We start from the raw sequence: 16,503 nt of genomic DNA, 5'->3' as shown, positions 1-16,503 counted from the left end.
TAATTCCACAGATTTAGAATTGAGTACAATATAATACATTTTAATAAATATAAAAATGCTTACCATCCATAACTGTAGGCACAAACAGGAAGCCCGCAACCAAACATATCAACTACTTTCATTGGCAAATCCAAGCCACTGGATGATGTGTGAAGACATACACCTAGGTCAGCGCTTGCTGAAAGAGAAAATGTATTATGGCAATCAACCAGAATTGTAAATTCAGTAACATACGAGGGGGGGATCCAGAAGAAACCGGACTTGGAGGGCGCTGCCACTGGTAGATGTAGTGCAGGGTTCTCTCATGCTAGATGGTGTTAGTACAGACCTTCATGAAACAGCTGTGCAGACGGCTTCAGTGCAAGTGTGGTATTGTTTCTCTCACTGTTGGCGGGGTACCTTTGCGAAGTCGTTATGGCAACTTTAAAAGAACAAAGTGTGTGTGAAATTTTGTTCCCTGCTTTAAAAAACTGCAACGGAGGCACACCAAATGCTTCAGGAAGCTTTCCAGGGCGCTATGAGCCACACACAGGTTTTCAAGTGGTTTGGGCACTTCAAATGTGGTGAGATGTGTGTTTAAGACCAAGCTCGTTCTGGACACCCTTCAACACTGCGAAATGAGGAGAATGTTGAAAAGATTCACCAAACGATCGACCAAATTTCAGCAGAGACAGGAATCAGTTGGGAGCTCTTGCCAGCGGATTTTGAGTGAGGATTTGCACGAGATGTGTTGCTGCTAAATTTGTTCTGCACCTTCTCACACAGGAGCAAAGAACCATCCACATGAATGTGTGTCAGGACTTGAAAACAGAGATTAACGTGATCCAAACTTCTTGAACAGTCCCTACAGGGATGACCTAGAAAACAAGCAAGCTGTCAAATGTGAAGACGATCATTGTCTTTTTCGATGTTTGTGGAACTGTGCCTGGGGAATTCGTACCCCCTGGCCAGACTGTTAACCAGCACTTTTACTTGGATGTTTTAAGGCATCTGTGAGAGGATGTGAGGAGGAAACGCCTGGAACTTTGGCGATCAGGTGACTGGTTTCTGCATCACAACAACGCTCCAGCACACGGCCTTACGAGTGACCCTCTATTTGGCATCTCGGAGGTGGTCTGTCATTCCCCACACTCCGTAATCGCCGAACCTAGCCCTTTGCGACTTTTCCTATTTCCACAAATGAAAAAGCTAAAAGGGGAGTGTTATGACGATGTGGAAGCGGTAAAAACAGATTCGCAAAGGGCACTGGACAATATCAAACTTGAAGAGTTCCAAGCATGCTTCCAACAGTGTAAAAAGGTTCATCAATAAATTTGTGACAATCTGGTTTCTTTTGGCCCCCCCCCCCTCGTACAAATCATCTCGGGCATTTAATATCCATAATGATTTTGATACTTCTGTAATACATACTGAACACAAGATAAATTACCGTATCTACCCGGTAAATTTTTTCCCAAATTTGTCATAAAAAAACAAGGTTGTTATACTCACAGATTAAACTACTACTGCCAAGGTCAACATTTTTTTGTTTGGTGGTGTGTATGGTATTTGTAGGGGTCATCTTATATTTAGAGAAGAAGCTTTGGGTACTGAGTTCAGGTGCACATTTATTTTGAGTAATTTGGAAGGGCAGAGCTCAACAAATGATGTTCACATGCCGCTAGTGCCAGAAACTACACTGTTGTCCAAAATTAAAGCAACAAACTGCAATTTCCCCATCTTGTCTAATTCATGGTATAATCATATAAAATGTCAACTGATGTCCGTACAATCGTGTCTACATGGAATATGGCATTCCGGTCAATGGATAACCATGCTAACGATAATGTTAGGGCACCTATCAAACGCGATAGTGTGTGCCAGGTAGTTCCACATCCACAACAGCCGTGTATACAGTCACAGACTGGTCAGTATGGCACAAAGAAGATCCCTGCCAGACACGCTGCGGTGGAGAGCCATAAGAAGAATTGTAGCAGGAGTTGCTAACTGATGGGGCCCGAAGATTAATGTGAATCATTATGCTGTTTCTCAGGTGGGGTGAAAATGTAGAGAGACTGAAACAGTACCTCAAAGACCAGGGTATGACCATCCACATGTTATATCAAAAAGAGAAGACCATTAATTGGCCATAAAGGCACGACAGTACTGCCTTAGTAGTGCACTAAACTCCCAGTATTCAGTGGACATGTTGTATTGTGATAACAATGTACAGAAGGCTTTGTTGGAGACCTGTATGTGTACCTCTGATGCACCTTCACAGAAGGGAACATCTTAGAGTGAAGTCGTCAACATGTCATCTGGACTGTCAAACAGTGAACCAATGTTCTCTTTGCAGATGAGATTTGGTGTGGAGAGTGATTCTCAAAGCATTTCCATCTGGAGGAACATGATTTTGGGACCCAAACATTGTGGAAAGAGACTGATATTGAGGACAATCCTTAATGGGACCTCTTAGAGAATGGGTGGTTGATGTTTTCCTGGAAACAGAAGATGGCATAGCCTGCTCGTTCTCCCGATTTGAACCCCATAGATAATATGTGGGTCCACTAGGGAAACAGTGTGCATCACGTCATCATCCACCAACCCCTCTCCAAGATATGCGAGCCAGCTCTGCAGGAAAAATAGGTGTTATTGTCTCAACATAAAACCGATGACATCATGCCCCGTCGTCGTCAGGCCTGTACTGGTGCTGGAAGTGGTCACACTCCATGCTGAGCACATCAACCAGTTTCAGGAATACGTGTGAAAATCCATTATGTTGGAAAAATGGACATTTTTGTCTACCGTTATGCAAGTTGCAGTTGTTTGTATTGTTTTTCTACTTTACTATCAAATGATTACACTGTTTTGTGACAAAATAAATGTAGCCTTGCAAAATTTTCATTTGTTGCTTTAATTTGACACTAGTGTATGAACTAGCCACTACAGCAGTCTGATGCTCTGATTAAAATTTGACAATTTTTGTAAAACACATGAGGAAATTGCATTAATTATCATCATCTTAACTTCTGTTGTATTTGAACAGGTTTGCAATAAACCTCGTGCCTCTATGGATACCATATTCAATGTTTACTGCTCTTTAAAAAAGGTAACATTCAAGAACGGAAATGTCCTTCAAAAAAATGTTAGTTGCTTCAGAACCCAGACCAGTATTTTATTTACTAAGAAGTGGATTGCAAATGAGAAATTCGGTCACTATTCACATATCAGAATACCACCAGGTAAAAATGTTACCAGCTTTAGAACATAGTGACATTCAGTTGAAACAAGGTGGAAGATTGAGAATGAAATGTCTGATGAAGGAAACAAATCATATTAAACAGGGTGCAACTGTTATCATGAGACAGTGTGAAAAGATGCCACTAGATTGTGAGACAAGCGACAGTTCGAGAATGGGACTGCATTGTAATTGTGATCATTTATCTATTAGTTGTTGCTGCTGTTACACATGATTTGCACACTATACAATACTGCAGTCTGTTTTTTCACAGTTCCTCAAGCTCAGCACTACAGAATGATTGCAGCATGAGGAGCAAGTGGCAAATTTTGTCATGTTGCGAACCAACTTAGGCTTTTTTGCGTCCAACACATTTAAACTGCAGTTTGCTTGAATCAATTTGTAGTCTGAATCAAACTGACTATATAAATACTCAACAATAGTACTAATTTCTGCAGAAGACAGTAAAAGTCTCGATAGTGGCCAGTGGCATACTTGCGTATTTCTTGATGCAATGTTGTCAACACTAACCATAACATATGAAGACAATGAAATGGGGTGCATCAGGTGGTTCTACAAAATCCAATATGAGAGCAACGGCAGGGGATATGTTTGGAAGAAAGAGACAATGTAACATTCTCACATCATTATAGAAGCAAAATTTGATACATATTCGGGGAAAAAAACAGTTGTGTTCTTAGGTAACACCCTAATGACAGCCTCAGAAATAGCGACATATTAAGAAAAAAAAAAAAAAACACGGCCAAGTACTTTCGGCAATGAAGACATCAATTTAACAGCTGTTCCATTAGGAGGGGGGAGGTGACAACGGCAGCACCAGTGGTGGCAATGATTAAAAATAATCATACCACAGGCTGCAGGGTTAGAAAGCAAAAAAGGTAGAAAAGAAAATATTCCAAAAATTAATGTAAACCATTTCTTTTTGTTAGTTTTATTTCTTGTATCATCAAAATGTTGACAAGCAATAAATTGTGCACATCTAAAACAGGTATAATAACTTTCTGGCAGATACTGTGCCAATAAAACAGTTTGTAATCCGACATGTCAAAAATAAGGGGGGGGCTGTTGGGTCGTGTTATATTCAGAGTCATCTTAGACTCGGGTAAACATGGGATGTATTATTAAAAGTTGCACCCAGCTAATAACCACATCGTTTTTATCTCCTAAAATAAAACATACAGTATTTCAGTCCGGAGATACTTACAAAAAATTTGCACAGCTAAACCACCCTGCCATACAAAGGCTAAACACAAACGCCTCTATCAGCACAAATGAAAATACTTATGGAATGTATATAGATGTATACTGGGTGGTCCATTGACAGTGACCAGGCCAAATATCTCACGAAATAAGCATCAAATGAAAAAACTACAAAGAACGAAACTCGTTTAGCTTGAAGGGGGAAACCAGATGGCGCTATGGTTGACCCGCTAGATGAGGCTGCCATGTGTCAAACGGATATCAACTACGTTTTTAAAAAAAATAGAAACCCCCATTTTTTTAATTACATATTCGTGTAGTACGTACAGAAATACGAATGTTTTAGTTGGACCACTTCTTTCGTTTTGTGATAGATGGTGCTGTAACAGTCACAAACATGTAAGTACGTGGTATCACGTAACATTCCGCCAGTGCGGACGGTACTTGTCGTGATACATTACCTGTGTTAAAATGGACCATTTACCAATTGCGAAAAAGGTCGATATCATGCTGATGTATGGCTTTTGTGATCAAAATGCCCAATGGGCGTGTGCTATCTATGCTGCTCGGTATCCTGGATGACATCATCCAAATGTCCTGACCTTTTGCCGGATAGTTTTATTTAAGGAAACAGGAAGTGTTCAACCGCAACCTGCAACAAATGATGATGCCCAAGTAGGTGTTTTAGCTGCTGCCGAGGCTAATCTGCACATCAGTAGCAGACAAATTGCGCAAAAATCAGAATCTCAAAAACATCAGTGTTAAGAATGCTACATCAACATCAATTGCACCTGTACTATATTTCTATTCACCAGGAATTGCAAGGTGACGACTTTGAACATCGTGTACAGTTCTACCCCACTGGGCACAAGAGAAATTACGGGACGACGACAGATTTTTTTCCACACATTCTATTTAGCGACGAAGCGTCATTCACAAACAGCAGTAACGTAAACTGGCATAATATGCACTATTGGGCAATGGAAAATCCACGATGGCTGCGACAAGTGGAACATGAGCGACCTTCGCGGTTAATGTATGGTGCGGTATTATGGGAGGAAAGATAATTGGCCCCCATTTTATCGATTGTAATCTAAATGGTGCAATGTATGCTGATTTCCTGTGTAATGTTCTACCGATGTTACTACAAGATGTTTCACTGAATGACAGAATGGTGATGTACTTCCAACATGATGGACGTTCAGCACATAGCTCACACGTGGTTGAAGCAGATTGAATAGCATATTTCATGACAGGTGGATTGGTTGACGAAGCACCATACCATGGCGCGCACATTCACCGGATCTGACGTCCCCAGATTTCTTTCTGTGTGGAAAGTTGAAGGATATTGCTGTCATGATCCTCCAACAACACCTGACAACATGCGTCAACGCATTGTCAATGCATTTGCGAACATTACGGAAGGTGAACTACTCACTGTTGAGAGGAATGTCGTTACACATATTGCCAAATGCATTGAGGTTGGCCGACATCATTATGAGCATTTACTGCATTAATGTGATACTTACAGGTAATCACGTTGTAACAGCATGCATTCTCAGAAATGATAAGTTCACAAAGGTACATGTATCATGTTGAAACAACCGATATAAAATGTTCAAACATACCTCCGTACCCATATAACATTACAAGCAATTCCCCCCCCCCCCCCCCCCCCCCACACCCAATAACTGCTTGTTGCAGCTCCACTAAAGACATTTCCAGTAAATTAGGATTACAGTGACAAGTTATTTTATCAGCAGCTGGAAAGACAAGAATTTACTTCAGCAGTTCATTTCTTGTTTATAGTGTATAGGTACATCATCAGATGATGGGTGAAAGCCATACACACATGCCAAAGATGCCTAAGTTTAAAAAATGTCAATCAACCTTTAACAAGCTGATTGCCGCACACTCAGGGCTTCAGTGACGGGTGTTTCACTGTGATGCCAGGCACATGGCGCCTGGCATGAGGTTCTGATGTGGCCAAACGGCATTGGACTTGTGGTTGTGTTGCGGCCAGCAGCAGTCAACTCATTAAAGATGGCAATAGCAACACAGTGTAGCTTAGGAATGAATGAGCTTGTCTTGTGTAACTTCAACTTCTCAGTGCTTATCTTGTAAAGTATGTCTCATGAGAATCTCAGTAATGTAAGCATGCTTCTAGTGTCACTATTCTCCTGAACTGAGTCACAGACCTGATTATTCCATTAAGTTTAAAGGTTCCTTCATTTGACCAAACAAATCATATACATTCATTCTCTTCATACATGTTTCAACAAAATTCAATTCGGCTATCAAGATCATTCTTATTCAAAGCAAGGAGAAATGTCAGGATGTAAAGCTTCCACCTCAGAGTCCACAAAATTCTGGGAACAGTTGTTACGCTGACTGTTGAACATCTTTCTTCCACTACATTCCTTCGCAACATACACCATTCCAGCGACTTCAGACTGTGAACTATGTAAGTAGTTATGTTCCAGATTCAATTCTCCAATGTTGCTGATCCTCACAGTCTCTGTTTTCCAGTAATTCTTTAGCACCCACTTCCATTCTTCAAACAATAATGCCGTTTATTTCCAGTCCTGCTACAAATGAAAGCATTTCTCAGTTTCTCACTGGCTTAGTTTGAAAGAGTGTGTGTGTCATTTTTGAACACACTGTAATGCGATTACTTTTACTGCAGGAGTTTATGATGTTCCACAAAATTCAACAAATATTAATCAAGAGACTGGGGTGTACAGTATGCTTAGTACCACTGTCCTGATGGATGATTAACAGTGCAAGACATGTGTGGCAGAAGGTTCTTAATGTACCACAGTTTCCAAAGTAAACCTAATTTTTTAATGCATGTGTGTGTCTGCTTCAGTTTATTGGTAGTTCATTTTGCCAATTATTCCTTCAGTGAAACGTAAGTTTCTCTATTTCATCCCATCTTATTATGTGCACCCAAACAAGGAATGACTTGTCTTTGTAATTTTGACTGGAATTACTGCAGATCTGTGTATGTTTGGTGTAAAGTTACTGAACTTCTTTTTCAAATTGTGTTCCAAAAACAAATATTTTTTTAATGAAAAACATCCTACAATGAATAGTATTACATACGGACGGCTTTTAAGGCTAAAAATAATAGGTTAGAAAATTTTGAAAATCCCAAGTATACTCCTGCACTGGACTGACTAAAATATCCTGAAACCTGAAATCAATTTTTAGCTTCTGTGTAGCCCTGAAGTCTAACCGTGTATTTCACAACAGTTCATGGAGGAGCTGGCTAGAACAGTGGATTTATTTATCTTGTAGCAATGGCGAGCAGTTGCCACTCAGCTGGCAAACTGCCGTCACCTTCAGTGTCTAATGAAGTAACATTACATTCTTCTTCACTATCTGAGCTGCTAAATTCAATGTCAGACTCACAATCACTATGTTGTTGTTGTTGTTGTTGTTGTTGTTGTTGTTGTCTTCAGTCCTGAGACTGGTTTGATGCAGCTCTCCATGCTACTCTATCCTGTGCAAGCTGCTTCATGTCCCAGTACCTACTGCAACCTACATCCTTCTGAATCTGCTTAGTGTACTCATCTCTCGGTCTCCCTCTACGATTTTTACCCTCCACGCTGCCCTCCAATGCTAAATTTGTTATCCCTTGATGCCTCAAAACATGTCCTACCAATTGATCCCTTCTTCTAGTCAAGTTGTGGCACAAACTTCTCTTCTCCCCAATCCTATTCAATACCTCCTCATTAGTTACATGATCTATCCACCTTATCTTCAGTATTCTTCTGTAGCACCACATTTCGAAAGCTTCTATTCTCTTCTTGTCCAAACTAGTTATCGTCCATGTTTCACTTCCATACATGGCTACACTCCAAACAAATACTTTCAGAAACGACTTCCTGATACATAAATCTATATTCGATGTTAACAAATTTCTCTTCTTCAGAAACGCTTTCCTTGCCATTGCCAGTCTTCATTTTATATCCTCTCTACTTCGACCATCATCAGTTATTTTGCTCCCCAAATAGCAAAACTCCTTTACTACTTTAAGCGTCTCATTTCCTATTCTAATTCCCTCAGCATCACCCGATTTAATTTGACTACATTCCATTATCCTCGTTTTGCTTTTGTTGATGTTCATCTTATATCCTCCTTTCAAGACACTGTCCATTCCGTTCAACTGCTCTTCCAAGTCCTTTGCCGTCTATGACAGAATTACAATGTCATCGGCAAACCTCAAAGTTTTTACTTCTTCTCCATGAATTTTAATACCTACTCCAAATTTTTCTTTTGTTTCCTTTACTGCTTGCTCAATATACAGATTGAATAACATCGGGGAGAGGCTACAACCCTGTCTCACTCCTTTCCCAACCACTGCTTCCCTTTCATGCCCCTCGACTCTTATGACTGCCATCTGGTTTCTGTACAAACTGTAAATAGTCTTTCGCTCCCTGTATTTTACCCCTGCCACCTTCAGAATTTGAAAAAGAGTATTCCAGTCAACATTGTCAAAAGCTTTTCCTAAGTCTACAAATGCTAGAAACGTAGGTTTTCCTTTTCTTAATCTTTCTTCTAAGATAAGTCGTAAGGTCAGTATTGCCTCACGTGTTCCAAAATTTCTACGAAATCCAAACTGATCCTCCCCAAGGTCCGCATCTACCAGTTTTTCCATTCATCTGTAAAGAATTCGCGTTAGTATTTTGCAGCTGTGACTTATTAAACTGATAGTTCGGTAATTTTCACATCTGTCAACACCTGCTTTCTTTGGGATGGGAACTATTATATTCTTCTTGAAGTCTGAGGGTATTTCGCCTGTCTCATACATCTTGCTCACCAGCTGGTAAAGTTTTGTCATGACTGGCTCTCCCAAGGCCGTCAGTAGTTCTAATGCAATGTTGTCTACTCCGGGGGCCTTGTTTCGACTCAGGTCTTTTAGTGCTCTGTCAAACTCTTCACGCAGTATCGTATCTCCCATTTCGTCTTCATCTATATCCTCTTCCATTTCCATAATATTGTCCTCAAGTACATCGCCCTTGTATAAACCTTCTATATACTCCTTCCACCTTTCTGCCTTCCCTTCTTTGCTTAGAACTGGTTTGCCATCTGAGCTCTTGATATTCATACATGTGGTTCTCTTCTCTCCAAAGGTCTCTTTAATTTTCCTGTAGGCAGTATCTATCTTACCCCTAGTGAGATAAGCTTCTACATCCTTACATTTGTCCTCTATCCATCCCTGTTTAGCCATTTTGCACTTCCTGTCGATCTCATTTTTGAGACATTTGTATTCCTTTTTGCCTGCTTCATTTACTGCATTTTAATATTTTCTCCTTTCATCAATTACATTCAATATTTCTTCTGTTACCCAAGGATTTCTAGCAGCCCTCGTCTTTTTACCTACTTTATCCTCTGCTGCCTTCACTACTTCATCCCTCAGAGCTACCCATTCTTCTTCTACTGTATTTCTTTCCCCCATTCCTGTCAATTGTTCCCTTATGCTCTCCCTGAAACTCTGTACAACCTCTGGTTCTTTCAGTTTATCCAGGTCCCATCTCCTTAATTTCCCACATTTTTGCAGTTTCTTCAGTTTTAATCTACAGGTCATAACCAATAGATTGTGGTCAGAGTCCACATCTGCCCCTGGAAATGTCTTACAACTTAAAACCTGGTTCCTAAATCTCTGTCTTACCATTATATAATCTATCTGATACCTTTTAGTATCTTCAGGGTTCTTCCATGTATACAACCTTCTTTCATGATTCTTAAACCAAGTGTTAGCTATGATTAAGTTGTGCTCTGTGCAAAATTCTACTAGGCGGCTTCCTCTTTCATTTCTTAGCCCCAATCCATATTCACCTACTATGTTTCCTTCTCTCCCTTTTCCTACACTCGAATTTCAGTCACCCATTACTATTAAATTTTCGTCTCCCTTCACTATCTGAATAATTTCTTTTATTTCATTGTACATTTCTTCAATTTCTTTGTCATCTGCAGAGCTAGTTGGCATATAAACTTGTACTACTGTAGTAGGTGTGGGCTTCGTATCTATCACTCCATTTTCAAAGCACCGCCTGGACATCAATATACACTACATGATCAAAAGTATCTGGAGACCAGGCTGAAAGTGACTTACTAGTTCGTAGCGCCCTCCATTGGTAAATGCTGGAATTCAGTATGGTGTTGGCCTCCTCTTAACATTGATGACAGCTTCCACTCTCAAAGGCATATGTTCAGTCAGTTGCTGGAAAGTTTCTTGAGGAATGGCAGCTCATTCTTCACTGAGTGCTGCACTGAGGAGAGGTATTGATATCAGTCAGTGAGTCCTGGCACGAAGTTTGTGTTCTAAACATCCCAAAGGTGTTCTATAGGATTCAGGTCAGGACGCAGTGCAGGCTATTTCATTACAGGGATGTGATTGTCAAGTAACCACTCCGGCACAGGCTGTGCATTATGAACAGGTGCTAGATCGTGTTGAAGGATGCAGTTGCCATCCCCGAATTGCTCTTCAACAGTGGGAAGCAAGAAGGTGCTGAAAACATCAATGTAGGACTGTGCTGTGATAGTGCCACGCAAAACAAGTGCTGCTGGCCCCCTCCATGAAAAACACGACCACACCATAACACCACCGCCTCAGAATTTTTCTGTTGGCGCTATACACACTGACAGATGAAGTTCACCAGGCATTCGCCATAACCACATCCTGCCATCAGATCACCACATTGTGTACCATGATTCGCCACTCCACACAGTGTTTTTCCACTGTTCAATCGTCCAATGTTTACGCTGCTTGCACCAACCGAGGTGTCGTTTCGCATTTACTAGCGTGTTGTGTGGCTTATGAGCAGCCACTTGACCATGAAATCCAAGTTTTCTAACATCCTGCATAACTTATATTGTACTTGCAGTGGATCCTAATGCAGTTTGGAATTCCTGTGTGATGGTCTGGATAGATACCTGCTTATTACACATTACAACCGTCTTCAAGTGCTGGCAGTCTCTTCCAGTCAACAGACAAGGTCAGCCTGTACACTTCTGTCCTGTACGTGTACCTTCATGTTTCCACTTGACTGTCACATCGGAAACAGTGATCCAAGGGATGTTAGTAGTGTGGAAATCTCACGTACAGACATACTACACAAGTGACACCCAATTACCTGACCACATTTGAAGTCTGTGAGTTCCGCGAAGCGTCCCATGCTGCTGTCTCGCAATGTCTACCTGGCAGTAGGTGGCAGCACAGTGCACCTGATATGGAAAATGTATGTTTTGGGGGTGTCCAGATACTTTTAATCACATAGCGTAGGAGAGGGACTGAAAGTACACATTTTGTTGTCCAGTATCTCCAGCTGCACACAGTACATACAATATGTAGGGGCAAACACGATAGCCACGCTAAAAATGTAGTACCAGTGCTATCCAGCAGCCAAACATTTACCAATCAGTGCTGAAACAGATATAAGTGCCCCCACCCCTCTGCGGAGCTCTCTTCTCGAAGCACTTGGATATACTCACGACTTTAAGTTTCTGTCAAAAAGGAGTTCTATGTAATGGGTTAAAAACACACTATTTGATCAAAAATAACTGGACACTATTATTGGACATTAATACGCAGTGTGTCCACACTGTCACTCTATAACAGCTTGAACTCTGCTAAGGATACATTCAGTGAGGTGTGCAGGAATAGCAGTACATTACTCCTCAAGAGCCAAAACTGTAAAGTAGTGGTGTTGGGGACTTGGATCCAGAGCCAAGCTGACTACTCAATTCAAAGGTGCACTGGGATCAAGTGGGGAATCTGGGGAGGCCAAACCATTTCAGGAGTGTTACCATACACAAACTACTGTCTTACAGATGTCGCATTATGACAGGGCGCATTGTCATGCTGGTACAATCATCTCCAAACTGTTCCTCTATTGTACACACTATTGTAAAATATGTTCGTATCCTTCCACATGTTGTGTTCTCAAAATGGCTCTGAGCACTATGGGACTTAACTTCTGAGGTTATCAGTCCTGTTGTGTTCTTGTAACTGGAATAAAGGGAAGACATCTACACCATCTCCCCCATATTTCACAGACGGTTGGTAACATTTCCAGGAATTTGCTAAATCCCAAACCCTTCCATTAGACTGCCACAATGCACGTTGTGCTTCATCACTCATGTCCAGCCATCCACAGTGGCATCACTCTTGACAGCACCTCAAGCTTTGCTTAATATTGTCTACAGAAATGAGTGGCTTATGACAAACTGCTCAACTATTGTACCCCATTCTTTTTAACTCCTTGTGCACAGCATTGTGCTAGCTGGACTCGGGTAGCATTTTGGAACTTGCGAAATTCCTTCCACTAACTCCATCCAATTTTTTACAACCACTCTCCTCAGTGGTCCTGCCCATCAGTATATCAGGGCTAGCTCTGATTGTTCCTTCATGTTTCCACTTCATAACTACATTTTAACATGTGACTTTGGTGGCTTTGAAAGGATTTAAATGTCCGCAAATGATTTCTTACTCAGATGACTTCCAGTGACTAGTCCATGTTCAAATTCACTGGGCTCTCCCATTCTGCTGTTACCATTATCCTACTGCCACGATACTAGTCCCTGCCTCCTCTTGTACTGATAGGTCTGCCTCTTATTACATCAAGTGATCAGTTCCACATTACACAGGAGTATCTGGATACTTACTTTTGATAAGATACTGTAAGAGACATCTGATAGAAAAAATTATTTAACTTCGTTAACAGCTGCATAAATTATTTTTGTGTTATTTATTTGATTTGGTCATACTGAGCAAAACCTGTTCTGTTCATCTTTGTAATCAAAACAAAAAACAAAATTATTGTAAAAGGAAAATAAAATTTATTTGTTTTCTTTATTTTCTGGAACATAGTACATGGCATGAATATGAAGGCTAGGGCATCATTACATAATTAGTTTTGACCAAAAATTCACCAACAAACAACACAATGCTGTAAGCGTTTTATCATGGTACAAAAGCTGTCAATTTTTACGCCACAAATTCACACGTATTCTTCAGACTGCTTCACACAAAGAGTATTGAAATTTTAGCTAGTACTCTTTATTGATTGTGTCAGCTTGTAGCAAGAGAACACGGTGCACTATACTGTTAAAATCGAAGAACACAGTGCGCATAACCTTCACATTTGACCTCACTTGTCAATCGTTTTTAGGTCTTCATAATCCAGAATGCTTCCACTGGGATGATTGAGTCTTTTAGTTTCAACATTATGTAGTTGTTTTAAGTAGTTTGGCATTCTTTCTGGCTTTATGTAGCAACTCCTGACCTGTTTGCATTTGCTGCTGCTTTTGTTCGAAATCAAACACGTGAAACAAATTTACCTAAAATGTCTGCCCGTGCCATGATCCAACTGTTATCCTAACATCAAAAGCCGCTTCGATTGTGAGTCAGCACTCGTTCATACCTATATTCGTTTCTTTCACTTTTTCTGCAATTTCATCAACTGATGCGCTGGGGCATCCAGGGTGCTCATCACCTTCAGAATACTTATATCACTCATACACCCTTTTTTTACTAATAGCACACTCACCAAAAGCAATATTTAAGATTTCTCTGCTCTTACACAGGGTGTATATGCAGACAAGGAAAAAATATTCCCAGTCAAAAAATACACTTTTGCCCAGGTGAAAACACACTTTTTCTGTTTTAAGTGACAGTATATTTTCCCTCAGAACTGCAAACTTAACAATCCTTTGAATGGTTATGCTTTTATACACAGGCATAGAATTTCCCAGCACTTTAGAAAACGAAACTCAGGGAAAAAGATACATTTTGGAAATATCTTTGATGTACAGCAACATGTACACTGCTCATTTTCGTATTACGAAAGTATACATTGGAATTCCATCACACACTGCATGTTGCTTTCTGAATCACTGAAATGGAGAGTGTGATGTGCTTTTGTAAGCCAGTCATAGCTCATGTCACGTGATCTCGCCATCCGATGACAGCAGATATCCAGAGCATAGGACACGTGATATAGTCGGGCAACAGCAACATCACTTACGTAGCATGAACACACAAACAAGGAAAGTTAATAGTTTGAATTAATACACGTAGTGTTGCTACAAGAAAAGAAAAGCTTTCACATATAATATTGGTCTCTAAGGTTAATAAGCTGCAAGAGAAGCTAAGCTTTCGCATATAATGTTGATTTTTTTTTTTTTTGCGCGTGTTATACTTTAAGATATGTCATACAAATGTGCCAGTAAAATTTTTAATGATGATAGAAATGTCTGATCTTCAGGGTTTGAAATTCTTCTAAATGACTCGTCATCAAAGAGTTGATTCTTAAATCAGAGTCAAATGCTCTGTGATTAAGAAATTCATGGTACATTCTCGCAAATAGTTCAACTTACATAAAAGAATATTTACTTTGAAAGTAACGCTTTTCAAACCACCATTCACAACATTTTCCTGCAACCTGTAAGAAATAGATTTGTTTCAGCAGTTGCCAGAGAGCACGGATAACAGGTGACACTGCGCTTGCGCAGCTACCATGACATAGGAAGCCCATATGTACGTACGTGTAAAACATTGAAAGATCATACATTATGTCATAAAAGAAACAAGATATCAGGGGATACTCCAAGAGCATCGGAATTTCGTGAACCATACTAAGATGTGCACATTTAAATTCCATACTTAAACTGCACATTCGTATGTTCAGATTCCCAATGAAGTAGACCTCCTCCTGATATTCAGCTTTTCAGTGTGGTTTTCGGGGCGTAAATTTTCTTGGAGCACCGGTACTGTATTAAATCATGTTTGGTTCTTTATTATGGCACAATGCCATACATGTTAGAAGACGAAAACGTGCACTGGAAATGCAGCGAACAGTTGAAACTAGCCAGTACTGTGGAATTAAACATTTTGTTTAAAATACATTGACTGGCTCTGCAGAAAAGGTTAATAAAAGTCAAATTTCTTTAGCAAACAGACAAAAATAACTTTATTGTTCTGCAAGGCGATTAATGCTTGACTGTCAGAAAGGTGGAAATAAAATAAGATCTGAAACTAATAACATATTTTAGCTTTCCATAGTTATGTGAATGTATTTTAATTCACTTGATAGCTCCCAGCCACAGATATCCGTTTTGTTTTCATTTGATGTGAGAGTAAACGAAAGGGAGACAGCAAAATTATTAAATGTAAAAACGGGTCACATGGAGACTATCCACTATAACTCAAACTGCTCAGCAAATCAGCCCCGGATTTGTGATATTTGCTAACCAGGTCAATACTAAAAAAATCAAATTTTCAAAAATATGTCCATCTTGTAGTGCACATCTTTCTGAAAAGTCTGAAACATAAAAAATTTGTGTTTGAGGAAATGTAACATGTTATTTGGTCTTAATTGTGCCAAAGTGCAGTGCCATGGCTCTTCATACAGCATTCTTCTATCGCATGTCACTGTATTTCATTCTGTGGCATTGAAACATGTATATTTTGTACTGGATGCCATCAAACTATATTCAGGACAGTGGAAATTAAAATGTCCTGTGGTGCCTCTCCTGCTCCCAGTCACCAGGTTTGACATCCTGCCCCTTGCTGTTTTGTGTGGCAAAATTAAATATAGGATACATAAAACCAATAAAGACAAATGACAAGCAACATGCAGTGTGTGATGGATTTCCAATGTATACTTTTGTAATACGAAAATAAGCAGTGTACATGTTGCTGTACATCAAAGATATTTCCAAAATGTATCTTTCTTCAGTCCTTAGATCCTAGCATTTTTTCTATCTAATCTTGCTAAAGCTTTACATGGCTGTGAAAGAATCTACTAGTTCATCAAATGTTTTGCTACATTAAAAATCGAAATGTCATTATCTAATACTGAAAAAGCTGTTAATACAAATAATACCCACAACTGGTGTGGTTTCTCGATCTGGTTACGTCTATTTTGTTACTGTCTGCTGGATAAAACAAAATAGGCCTTTCTAATATTGCAGAAATTTTGTAACACACGCCAAATAAACAAGCTGTTTTGGCGCAAATGGTCGTTTTTATAACACAACAGAATATAATTCACGAA

General features: G+C 39.9%; 1 protein-coding gene across 3 annotated transcripts in view; it reads right to left on the bottom strand.

Annotated features, from left to right (window-relative positions):
- The window catches only part of LOC126355003 (chitobiosyldiphosphodolichol beta-mannosyltransferase), an 83,083-nt gene that overhangs the window by 360 nt on the left and 66,220 nt on the right, over positions 1-16,503 (bottom strand). For all 3 annotated transcript variants that reach the window (XM_050005131.1, XM_050005132.1, XM_050005133.1), the window contains one exon: positions 64-178. In XM_050005131.1, coding sequence (XP_049861088.1) covers positions 64-178 — 115 coding nt within the window. The remainder of the gene's footprint in view (positions 1-63; positions 179-16,503) is intronic.

Source organism: Schistocerca gregaria, chromosome 3 (genome assembly GCF_023897955.1).
Source record: "Schistocerca gregaria isolate iqSchGreg1 chromosome 3, iqSchGreg1.2, whole genome shotgun sequence".
NCBI classification, from domain to species: domain Eukaryota; kingdom Metazoa; phylum Arthropoda; class Insecta; order Orthoptera; family Acrididae; genus Schistocerca; species Schistocerca gregaria.
This window is presented reverse-complemented; position numbering and strand designations above follow the sequence as displayed.